Source organism: Pungitius pungitius, unplaced genomic scaffold (genome assembly GCF_949316345.1).
Source record: "Pungitius pungitius unplaced genomic scaffold, fPunPun2.1 scaffold_113, whole genome shotgun sequence".
Classification (NCBI taxonomy): domain Eukaryota; kingdom Metazoa; phylum Chordata; class Actinopteri; order Perciformes; family Gasterosteidae; genus Pungitius; species Pungitius pungitius.
The window spans coordinates 1-12,614 of record NW_026909871.1 but is presented as its reverse complement, the minus strand read 5'-3'; the positions used below and the strand labels follow the sequence as shown (position 1 = coordinate 12,614).

The window sequence follows — 12,614 nt, the reverse complement described above, 5'->3', positions numbered from 1 at the left end:
GCGGCTGCTGCGTGTTTACCGGGGATTGTGGCCGTTACCGTTTAGCCGCCGGACCCGGGGAGCCGCGCGTCGGACCGCCCTGCATCGGTACTTTTGACAAGCCCCTCGCGCTGTGACTGACAAGCGGAGCGGCGGCGAGCCATGAGAGTGGCCACTTTGGCTTGAGGGGGGCTATTTTATTTTTCACCCTGGTTTCTTTTCTTTTTTTGGGGGGGGGGGTGGAGGGGAAGGCGGGGGTGGAGGGGGGGGGGGCAAGGAGCCTGGCGCCGCTGCCCTCGAGGACAGCCGAGGACCTATTCGCCGCGCCGGGGCTGAACTCGCGCAGAGGAGCGGGGGGCTGGCTGCAGCGGGGGGGACCCAACGAGGCATCCGGGATTTGGGGCTGAAATCTCTGCCCCCATTTATTTGGATTTGCTTTCTCCACTCGGTCTCCACCGTGGCCTCGGAGGGGATTTATCTGAGCTGAAAGGACGACCAGGGAGTGAGGAGGGTTATGGCGCAACGGGTACGTAGGACGATCCCTAACCCAACTAAAAAAATTAAAAAAAAAAGATTCTGTAAGTTTGTGTAAGTGCGTGAACGCAGTCCCGCGCTGTAACGTGGCTTAGTGACACACGCGCACCCGCGCGGGGAAAGTTTTGTGTCGACTCCGCTGACACATGGAGACGCTCCCGTTTGTGTCGTCTTTCTTTGGCACCGCGTTACGCGCGGGACGTGGGACGCGTGATCGTTTCTCACATCGATATGTTTTTCAGATCGGTTATGACAGGGCAGCGAAGTGTGTGTGTGTGTGTGGGGGGGGGGGCATACAGGCGAAAGAACAAATGTGCACATTGCTCCTCGGACTGCTCCGACTACATTTATTTAATTTTAAGCGGAGCGTGTTTTTTTAAAACAGAACAAAAGTCCCTTTACAACACGTCGCGTCGCGCGGGGAGGACACGGTGCCAGGTGCTTCTAAAGTGCGGCGCTTGGGACACTTGATGCGGATCTTCCCGCGGAGACCAAGCGGTCCGGCACCGCGGCTCCTCCACGCGGGGGCCCGCACCTCTTTGCCTTTGGGCTCTAAAATGCATGGATTTAAGTGATGGTTTGTTTTCTCCCTCTTTTCATTGTAGAGGGCACCATCAATAATTCAAGAAGAACCTCAAATGCAGCTTTTATTGAGCCCTTTTTTAGAATAAAACAGTGATCAACGTTAACCACCAGACAACTGCGTGGAGAGATCCACGCAATTTAACTGAATAAAAAGTTCTGAATGTCCACTTTTTGTTAAACAATTGCCCCCGAAAACAACAGCACGCGCTAACCCGGTCTGCAGCGTGCTCACACAGCGGCTGATGGGCAACAAAATGCTGCACAATTATGAGCCTTTTAAAACCAAGAAACACTGCAATTAACACGTTTAAGACTCCGGTCCCGTAAACACAGCGGTGGTGTGAACCCGGCCCGTTAATAACAACAGTAATAACAACAGTAATAATCATGTGTTTGGTACTAAACACACACGTTCAGTCGTTTGATATATTTTATAAATATAGTGAATTACTCATATTTATTTGAGCTACCGGGAATGAGTTGGAAACCAAACTAGTTTTCTCTGAACAACTGGTGCAAAAAGCAGAAAATGCAGCTTTTCCTCCTGCGTGCGAGGAGAAAAGTTCGGTTCACCGGTGTCACGGAACCTCTTTGAATCCAGAACAATGTTGAAACAATGTGGACTTGTTGTGCAAAGTGTTCGGGCCCGCTGTCACGTTCGCGCGCTCCCGCGTGGCCGTGCGTGTTTACCCACTGCGGACTGTTTGTTGTGTGCAGTACGAAGACTTGCCCCACTACGGGATGGACGGGGTGGGCATCCCGACCACCATGTACGGAGACCCGCACGGCGCCCGGTCCATGCAGGCGGTGCACCTCAACCACGGGCCCCAGCTGCACTCCCACCAGTACCCGCACACCGCGCACACCAACACCATGCCCCCCAGCATGGGCTCCTCCGTCAACGACGCCCTCAAGAGAGATAAAGACGCTATATACGGGTAGGTGCGAGGGAGGGAGCTGCGTGGCGGGCCCGCGTGCACCCAGGCCAGGGGAGGGGGGGGGGGCGAGGGGGTGCAAAGCCGTGGAGCTCGGGGGCGGGGAAGCTCGGGCTCGTTGCCCGGGACGGAGCCCGAACTGCTGCAGAGGAGACGGGCTGCTCCCTTTGGGTTTTGCACAGTTAAGAACTGTGTGTTTTTATTTTAAATGTCATTTAATTTGTGAAATTATATTATAAGTTAGTTTACTTGATCTCACTCACGAGCTGCTATTTAATTACCTGGGATGAATTATTTTGCTTTTATTATAAAATAGTATAATTATGCAATAAGGTCCACGTTAATTAGAACTTCTGATAATCGTTTTACAATTCTTAATTTATTTCTTAAAGTTGTATCATTAAGGAGCAAAACGACTCCCTTCTAACAAGTTGAATTAATTGTGTTTAATATGCCAGATAATTTTAAAATATATAATGTTTTAAAGAAATCCCACATGTGCCTGTCGTTTATTAATTTACAAGAGTTAATTAAAAGAAAAACATTTATAGGCACACAACACACACACACACACACACACACACACACTCCCCGTTACAGTTTTTGCTCGGACGAGTTAGACAATAAATAATCAACAAATGTCCTCCGAGGCTTTTAACCAACACACACACGCACGCGTGTTCGTGCACGCCCGCGTCCCAAAGGGAGACGGTTTGACTCTAAAGCTTTTATGCCCGGATCCAATCACCGGAGTCCGCAGCGTTGTGCGGGAGCGGCGTGCGGGGCTCCGCGAAGCCCGCAGCGGTCTCCACCCAACGCGCTGCTCTCTCTCTCTCTCTCTCTCTCTCTGCTGACATTTGCTATTGTGTGTGCGCGTGTGCGTGTGTTCACAGGCACCCGCTGTTCCCCCTGCTTGCACTGATTTTTGAGAAATGTGAATTAGCGACGTGCACCCCCAGAGAGCCCGGCGTGGCGGGAGGAGACGTCTGCTCATCGGAGTCCTTCAACGAGGACATCGCGGTGTTTGCGAAGCAGGTCAGCGGAACGTTACTGTGCGCGTGCTCGCGCTGGTCGAAGTGCGTATTCTGCGCGTCAAGTTTTAGAGAAAATAAAATGCCATTCACTAATAAAAAAAACATAAAACTAAAAGTTTGAATTGTATGTAGTGTCTTATCGGTTTTATTTATTTGTAAATCATTTTAAAACTAATTTGATATTATCTCAAAATGTGTGTTTATTTATTTTAGATTCGGGCAGAAAAACCTTTATTTTCATCGAATCCAGAATTGGATAATCTGGTAAGACACATTATTTATTTACACATTTATTTATGAATTTATATGACAGGGAACATCTCCCGTGAGTGTATTTGTCTGCATGTTTACGTGCATGTGTGTGTGTGTGTCAGAGGGCCACGTGGTGCTGGAGAGTCAGAGCAGGATTGGGGGGGGGGGGGGGTTGCGGCCCTCTGAACTCCAACAACTCCAACACTATACTGCTCCGCATGTCTGCGATGACGTCATAACGTGGTTTAATATCAGTCCCACGTCGAATCTGTTTGCATGAATATTCTTCTCTTGCACTGAGAACCACGTGGCCTGTTTAACATCAAAGGATTCAGCGGCTCTAATTATTTGTATCCTTATTTTTAATTTTTCAGATGATTCAAGCTATTCAGGTTTTACGGTTTCATCTCCTGGAGCTGGAGAAGGTAAATATTTGTCTTTTTCTCACCTGTTGGCTGTGTTTGCAAAAAAAGAAACAAAGCAGAGAGAAAGACGTATTTTGTGCTGGTCGGTTATAATTAGTGTCCGAATCCATCACGTGGTCGTTTCTCTCCCGCCTTTAATGTTTCAGCGGAAACCGTTCCGCCGCGCGCACTCCCCGCGTGCGTTAACGACGCCCAGGAAACCTACCGGAGAACTTTGGAGATGACGGTTGCTCACGGAGGGCTTCTGCAGGGAGGGGGGCGGGTGTGACGTTCTCATTGTCCGCGCGGCACATGGACTACGGGAGCCCGCTCGGTCCACTGTGGCCCCGCGGGGCCCCTTTTGTTCGGCTCCTCGATGCGCCACGCCGCCAGTGATAATGTAATAAGTGGACGGAATTAAACAGTTTACCTTAAATGTCAGTCAGGCGCGCCCCCCCCCCCCCGTAATGGCAGCAGAACCCGGGGCACCGATGATGAATTTTACACGGCGTAGAGCCCCCGAGCCCTCGTGTCAGTGTCAATTTCCAAAGATATCTCTATTTTGAGAAGAGAGAATATAAATAGTTAAATGAAAGCCCGGATGCGCGGTACCGGGACTCCCGGCTCGGTTTCCTCTTTACTGGGTTCTGCGGAGCCCCAACTTGCCCCCTTTCGATCTTTCGCATGTCAAAGGCTGTCATTTCTATGTGTGGTGGCACATGGCGTGTGATGATGATGATGATGATTATGTCCCCCCCCCCCCCCCCCTGAAGGTCCACGAGCTGTGTGATAATTTCTGTCACCGGTACATCAGCTGCTTGAAGGGGAAGATGCCCATCGACCTGGTCATCGACGACAGGGAGGGGGGCTCCAAGTCCGACAGCGAGGACATCACGAGATCATCTGTGGCCCTCGATCAGGTAAACCTCATCCTGCCTGTCTGTCACTGTGCACGCGTGTGTGTGTGTGCGCGCGTCCTCCCTGCTGGCTGTTCAGCTATTCTGGGTCACTCCTCTGCTATTTGCATATGATTAAGGCCGTTTTACATTCCATCCATCGGAATGGAAATTTCTCTCTGAATAATGTTGCTATTATTGGTCCATTAAATAACTGAACCCGGAACCGACCCGGGAGATTAGCTCGGTTATAAAAAAGAAAAAAGAAAAAGCAAAGCTATCGCCGCTAACTTGACCTGCTTCGTGTCCATTTTAATTTAGCGCCACTCTCCGTTCTCCCTCCCCGTCTTTTTGCCACTGAAAGCGGAGAGGAAAGAAAACGCCTCCGGTCCTCGGCTCCTCTGTGTTTGTCTGCAGAGAGGAGGAGGAGGTGGAGGTGGAGGTGGAGGAGGAGGGCGGGGCCGAGGTGCCGTCCTTCGGTTCCTCCACCGTGGAGCTCACGCTTCATTACGCGTCTGGTCGGTATTTCTCCTCAGACATGAGTGCACATTGCTTATCGAGGCCCCTCCGCTTCTCCCCTTCCTGTCCTCTCGCGCCCACGCGCGTCCACGTGCGCAGGGTTCCAGCAGCGGGCATTAAAGGTAGATTAGGGAGTGTTCGCCCCTTTCGTGCCGATATCCAGAGATAACCGCGGCCTTCATTACGCGCTCCACTGAGTGCCGGCGCTCCGGGGACGCGGCAGTGCGCGCGCACACCGTCAGGCCCTAATGGTCCGTGCACACCGCCGTTAAACAATGATAACAGCGGCCGATGATTAGAATTATGCAAATCTGCATGTATTCTTCCTTCCGGCCATTAATAGCGCGACTCGCTGGAGACGATGTGGAGTTAAACAGGACGTGTGAGCGCGCGCGAGGGAGCAGCTACGGATACCGACAGGAACCAAGTGGCCAAATTAAAGGGATTAGTTGGATGGTCCGACATAAAAAGTAATGAAGCCATTAGACTAAATAATTTAAATCCGCGGACCTCCATATGGTTGAGTGGCTGGTCTGAGGGAGAGAAGCAGCGCCCCCCCTCAACCCCCCCCCCCCTCACCGTCCTCCAGCCCTTATGTCTGATTATGGAAATGAGAAAGATCACCCGGAAGATTATACTTCATTTAATCCAGGAGCAGAATTAAATAACACAGACGCCACTTGTGCATTTAAGTGTCTCTTTGAGCGGCTCCTTGTATCCTCTCAGGGATTCTCTTGTCTTCCTTTCTTTATTGTGGAGAGGTCAGGACACGGAGAGGGTCTGCTTCCCCTCGGGTCTCCAGGTACCATATATATATCTATATCTATATAGATATATATATATCTATATATCTATATATAGATATAGATATAAAAAGCACATCTTTAATTGCCTGAGATGAAGCTGGGCGTCTCCTACATTCATCCAACGCTGAAACCACACAAGCTGTTTACGCTCATGACAGAATACTATAAATGACCTGAAGGCGTAGTTTTTATGGGGGGGGGGGTCGGACTTTTTGACAGATGTGTAAAGCGAGGGCCGGGCTGCTGTGGTGAGGTGATGCCGAGGCTGTGTGTAAATGGGCATATCCAAACATGCAGAGGGCGCATGCCTCTCACAGCTGAATGTATTAACGCCATGCTCCTCATAACTCGATATATATATTTATATTTATATATTTTCGGCTATTTTTGTACGACATCTTATCTGCAGTTGTTAGGCGGTGACATCCTTAACGAATTTGCGTTTGTGTGTCCATTATCTCTTTCCATATGTATTTTTAATATATGCCCTCAGGCATAAAGTTAAAGTGGACTGGAAAAAAAAAAGAATTTGCACAAAAGAACAATGTTAACAAGACGAAGAAAGCAGGCTCATTTATTCATAAACCAATTTATTCCAGTGAGGCGACTGTGGCGAAAAAAATACTTTGAATTTATTAAACTCAACAATCCAGCAGCGCGGACTCTTTGCTGCATTATGCACCCTTGCGTCACGTAACAGCCGGAATATTCTTTACATGTCTTCGCGTTTGCTTTGTTAGCCCGGTGGGTGTGGGGGGAGTGGGGAGTTGGCGAGCGCCCCCCCCCCCGCCCCCCCCCATCTGAAGAAAATCTCCGCATAGCTGAGAGGTGAAGAAGTCACTGAGGCTCTGCAGCGCCTGGTGAATGCAGCCCAGCCAGTTTCAGTGTGTGTGTGTGTGTGTGTGTGTGTGTTCAGACTGGCCTGATAAATGCAGTCCCCCCCCCCCCCCCCCCCTCAGGTGCTATGTGAGTGGAGTGACTGGTTACCAGTTGGACTTCCTTAACTCTTTCCCCGCCTGCTCTCCAGTTAGAGTTAAACTCACAGGAGGACAGAGGACATTCCACGGGTCCTGGTCCTGGTCCTGGGGAGGCATTTCCACACCCCCGTACGTCATTTCACACGGTTGCCTTTTTAATTGCACAGTGAGTGCGAGGAGGAGAATGGGTGGTGGTGGTGGTGGTGGGGGGGGGTTTACTAACGAAATGTGAGGGGCCCCCGGCTCTCTCGCTCCGCTTACGGTCCTGAGGACTCGCTTCGAGGCTCAGGAGCGGCTCCACTTGATTGAGCCGTCCCGGCTTTAGAGGGGGCTGGAAATAATGGTAATTTCCCCTTTAAATATGCCCCCCCCCCTGCCTGTGGATGTGAGGGACTCTCAGACCACGTTTTGTTTCACTGAAGCTGTGGAAAAGTAACTTCCATCAGCTGCTTTTGAAGCTTCTTCTCCCCACAACAAGGGCTGGTTTCCAGGTCAGCCGGGACCCAGCAGTGTTGGTTTAGGTAACTCTATGGCGGTCGAAGAGTGACCCCCCCCCCCCCCCCCCACTAGCCTCACCGTCGGGGTCAGCCACCGTTCCTCCAATCAGGGCTGATCTGCCTCATCACTCCTCATCATTCCCAACACAAACTCTGGGATCGTTGTGCCGACTGTCGGCAATAGCGGCTTTTGTGGTTGAATAGAGAGGTTTTGACCCCCCCCCCCCCCCCCTCTTTTTCTTCTTCTTTCCTCTGGCGGGTGAATGCAGGGCGGCTGTTCAGGATTCAACAAGTGATACAAAGAGGCAGCACCACGTGACTCGTGTGTTTCTTAGCCTCTTCATTATTGTGGTGGAATAGCAAGTAGGGGTGATTGTGATTAAGCAAACCGAGGCCCGGGGGGGGGGGGGGGGGCCTTCAAAGAGGCGCTTCCTCCAGCGCGCTCTGATACGTCCTCCGACGGGTTTCTTTGACGCACCACGTTGTTTCCGGATAATCTGCTGGAAAAGAAGCGATTCTCCCTCAAAACCTCCCGTGCAAACAAAGTTGTGGCGTCTCGTGTTGCGTCCCTGAGGCCTGCTGCGCTTTCTCTGCTAAGCAAACAATAACCGGGCTTAACACATGTGTACTTAGCTAATGGAAACCCCCCCCCCCCCTTTGACCCCCCCCGCCAGCCCATGACAATGGTCACCGTCCCAAACAGCCCGTCCCCAAGGCAGCCGCCGAGGACGTCCCAGCGCCGCGGCGCTAGGCTAGGCTAGGCTAGGCTAGGCTAACGCAGCAGAAACATGTCATCAGGGAATTAGAAGCCGCCCTCCTTTCAGTGTGAGAGCACTCCAGCTGATGTTTGTGTTTGGACCCGAGCTCTCGGAGGGAAAACAGCAGGCGAGAAGAAAGACTTTGTCAGTTGTTGAGTGTCGTCTAAACGCACGCTGAGAGCTCCGCTAATTACCTCCCAGGTTTAATTATGGTGTGAGGTTAACTCGCCACTTTAGACGAGTACCTGACGGCTATTCAACGTAGCACACTTAGCTCACTCCAGAGACTCAGCAATTAGAAGGTTATTTCTTCTCTCTTTGTCTGTTGCGGGGAGGAAGGGGAGTGCGGAACAGAATGGGAGGGAGGGAGGAGGTTCTTTTGCTCCCCCACCCTCTTTTTTTGCACCACGCATACCATTATCAGCCCCTCACTTCTGAGGCACAGATACAGAGGAGGAGGAGGAAGAGGAGGAGGAAGAAGAGGACCTAGTTGCCCGGCCGGTTATCAAAGAGGCAGATCCTGCTTTATCTCTCCACCGTGGAAAGCAAAGTAAACAAGAGGTTTTACAATAGCTGGCCTTTCAGCCCCCCCCCCCCCCCCGGCTGAGTGGGAGAATGTGTCCGATTGCAACACGCTGCATTCTCACGCATTTCCAACTTTGAGGAAGCTGCCGCTAAAGGTCAGAAACGCTGTTAAAGAAAAACAAGGGCCGGAGAACATTTGCACCAAAGCATTGTGGGGGATGGAGGAAGGACGTGTCATCTTTGATTCAGATGTACCGCCCCCCCCCCCCCCCCCCCACAGCCTGCGTGTGTGTGTGTGATATTTATGTCTGCTCCACTAAGTATGCACATACGATTATTCCTGGCATCGAGGGGGGAGTAAATATCCCTATCATCACAAAATATATTTCATAGTGGGGGGGTGGTGGGGGGGGGCAAAGCAAAGCAAAGGCACAACAACCTTAACCGTTGCAAATGAATTGGCAGGGCAACATTTCTTGCATGAGCGCTTGTAGGATGTGGGGGGGGCCTGGCACAGCGAGGAGAGGGAAGACCCCCCCCCCCCCCCCCTCCTCGAAGCTTGCTGCACAATGAGAATGCATCGGATTGGAATGCATCAGCGATCGTAGCGGAATCAGAATTTACACCAAGGAAAATCTTTTCACGGCGAATTATGACGATGGAAGGAAGAAAAAAAGGTTTTTACGGATTCGTGCTGCGATTTAAGAACTTTAGTTTAAAGCTGAGAGCGAAAAGGACGTGAAAATTAAATCTAGCAAACAATTAGACCCCGAACTCCATGCTGCACGAGAGAGAGCTGTGTGTGTGTGTGTGTGTGTGATCTCAGCCGTGTGTGTATTAATTGAGTGTTGGATCAGAGCGGGGTGGGGGGGGGGGGGGGCGTGGGGGGGGGGCCCGTTCGGTCTGAGAGAGGCGGCCTGTGATTATAAATAAACTCCACGGTCCCCGCGGAGATGCCACCAGGCCTCGGCCCTGGCCCCGCCCCCTTTCCCAGGGGGCCGCGGCCTCCTCCCAGCAGGCAAAGCGCTCTTTTGTTCAATTACAGCTAATGCAGCAGTTTGCCGTCTCCGCTGCACCTTCTAATTATATTTTCAAGTGGAATTTGTTACAGAATTAAACACGAAGAGAAAAAGAGGAGAGATATTCTTTTTTTTCTTTTTTCGGAGCCGAGGCTCTCGGCCTTTTGAGTTCTCGCCGTCCGACCCCCCCGGGGGCTCTGGGCCATTCTTTTTTTTTTTCTCTCCTCACAGAGCTCTGAATAAACAAGTCGGCCTGACTTTTTGAAAGCTGCACTTGGAGGAGTTAACCGTTAGCGTGCCGTGCATGTGTTCTGGATTACCCCCCCCCCTCCCTGCCCCCCCCTCCCATGTTCATTTCTCAGCTCGCCAGTAAAGAACACGGCAAAAAAGTAAAAAGCTGCTTTCTCTTTCTCTAAAATGCAGCTTTATCTCGGCCGTTAGTGAAAAGCCTCGAGCCTCATTTGGAGAAGCGCTCACGTTGCCGTGGAAACGGGCCCTAATTCCACCGGCCGGGACCTTCAGACGCTTCCAGCGAAGCCCCCGCTTTACTCCTTCCATCCTCCTCTCGGGGCCATTTGCTCTCATAAAGATGACACTCATGTGGCCCTACACGTGTCCTTCACACACACACACACACACACACACACACACACACACACACACACACACACACACCTCGTGCTATATATGTCCCCAGGTCCCCCGAGTGTCCTTTGTCTAGTCAGCTGCTGGTGTTCATCTGCCATTCTTCTTGAAGTGAGGGGTTTTCCTCCATATTCTTCCAAGTCTTCAGTTCGTTCGGTCATGTGTTGCTGGGGCGGGGGGGGGGTGCAGACTTATTTGGTCTCGGTCTTGGTTCTGCTGGATTGGTCATCCACTTTTTGTTTAATTTCTAGGCTTATATTTACGTAGCATGATTTGAGTTATTCCCCCCCCCCCGGCCCTCCCCTCTGGGGTGATGACATCACTCCTGGCGCTCGCCTCCTTTCTGGAGTTGTAGCTGTTTTGTATTTTCATCTCGTGGTTTGAGCCAAATGGGCTCAGTGCCTCACGAAGGAACCAATGCAGCATGTTTCACTATTCTGTGTGTGTGAGCCGCCATGATGCACACACACACACACACACACAGACACACACACACACACACACACACAGACACGCACACACACACACACACAATGTGCTCCACATACGTTTACATATCTGTTCAAGTGAAGACGATTCAACTTTCAATCAGCAAACGATGGAAGAAAAACACAAACTGACCCCAAAATTAACAGACCCCCCCCTCTCTCCCCCCCCCCCCCTCTCTCCCGTCCTCCCCCCCTCTCAGACGTCCTGGAACAGAGACCACGATGACACGGCGTCCACGCGCTCCGGAGGAACGCCGGGCCCGTCCAGCGGAGGACACACGTCTCACAGCGGAGACAACAGCAGCGAGCAGGGTGAGCGACCCCCCCCCTCTCTCTCCCCCCCCACACAGTGACCTTCATGCTTCACGTGTGTGTTCATATGTCGGGGCGCCAGTTCAGGGGAGGTGCGTTTGACCGACTTATTCGGGATGCGTCACTAATCCACAGCCAGAGGTCAGGGGTCACGGTCAGACCTGGCAGGCTGTGGTGGATTAGCAGGAGTTCGGGGGGGGGGGTTCGGAGCAAGTGTCTGGTCATGTGATCACATTTAAGGTGAAGAGTGTGAAAAATACAGAGAAGAGGCTGAGTGGAGGAGGGCCGAGAAGTGTGTGTGTGTGTGTGTGTGTGTGTGTGTGTGTGGGGGGGGGGGGGGGGTCGTTGCAAACAAACTGTACGCAAAGAAGCCACTTCATATATTATTAAAGCGATGTCGAGGCGAGCAGTTTGCAGGGTTTGCAGAGCCAGGAGGCAGAGGCAGGGGGGGGGGGGCAGAGAGCGCCGCCATGGCTTCCACTCTGATGAGCAGCCATTTACACACACACACACACACACACACACACACACGCACACACACACAGACACACACACACACACACACACACCGAGCGACTCAGAGGTGAGACAGAAATATAAAGGTGGACGGAAGATGAAGAGGAGAAACTGATGAGGAAGAGTGGGAAGACAAAGCAGTGTGTGTGTGTGTGTGCGCGTGCGTGTGTGCGTGTGTGTGTGTGTGTGCGCGCGCGTGCGTGCGTGCGTGCGCGTGTGTGTGTGTGTGTGTGTGTGTGTGTGTGTGTGCGCGTGTGTGTGTGTGTGCGTGTGCGTGCGTGTGCGTGTGTGTGCGTGTGTGTGCGTGTGTGTGTGTGTGTGTGTGTGTGCGTGCCTCTACCAGACTAATGGTCTGGGGCGGCCAGGCGCGATCTGATTGGTCGCTCTAATGAGCTCTCTGTCCCGAGTTCGGGCTCCTGCTCCTGTGACCTTTGCCCTCTATTGACCAAACTGACACTTCATTTTTCACATCTTTCCAATTGTAGACCCACTTCTTACATTGCCCCCCCCCCCGCCCCCCCCCCTTGTGGGCTGTGTTTGTAGAGGATAAAATGTGTGCGTCGCTGAGATGAAAGAAGCGCTTTGATTTGTCAAAGTGTGCGTTCATCGTCGGGGGCAAAGCACCAATACAGATGATTATGGTGACTTCTCTTAAAGTAAAACATGAATGAGGGGGCCATGGTGAGGGGGGGACAGGGGGGGGGGTGGGGGGGGCAGGGGGCAGCAGTACGTCCCGGAGGACATGTTGGACCGGGTTCAGCTCTGTGGTTATGAGCTGCTGCGTCACATCGGATCCACACGGAGTGTCACATGGTAATCCCAGTAAGACGCTATTTACCTGTTAGCCTCTCTCTCTCTCACCCCCCCCCCTCTCTCTCCCCCCTCTTTCTCTCTCCCCCCCCTCTCCCCCCCCTTCTTTCTCTCTCCTCCTCC

The 12,614-nt window shown here is 52.1% G+C and overlaps 1 protein-coding gene across 1 annotated transcript; it reads left to right on the top strand.

The window, feature by feature from the left end:
• The first annotated feature begins 230 nt into the window (after positions 1 to 230).
• Positions 231 to 11,206, top strand: LOC119214052 (homeobox protein Meis1). The gene is made up of 7 exons (XM_062560532.1): positions 231 to 505; positions 1,816 to 2,036; positions 2,927 to 3,068; positions 3,281 to 3,331; positions 3,694 to 3,744; positions 4,497 to 4,643; positions 11,054 to 11,206. Exons 1-7 carry the CDS (start codon positions 494 to 496, stop codon positions 11,204 to 11,206), a joined length of 777 nt encoding a protein of 258 aa, XP_062416516.1. The 5' UTR covers positions 231 to 493.
• The last annotated feature ends 1,408 nt before the right edge of the window (positions 11,207 to 12,614 follow it).

Bases quoted from the DNA above. Each gene is read 5' to 3' on its own strand.
- LOC119214052 (XM_062560532.1), top strand. The intron at 2,037-2,926 runs GTAGGTGCGAGG...GTGTGTTCACAG, and splicing joins GATAAAGACGCTATATACGG to GCACCCGCTGTTCCCCCTGC. The intron at 3,745-4,496 runs GTAAATATTTGT...CCCCCCCTGAAG, and splicing joins ATCTCCTGGAGCTGGAGAAG to GTCCACGAGCTGTGTGATAA.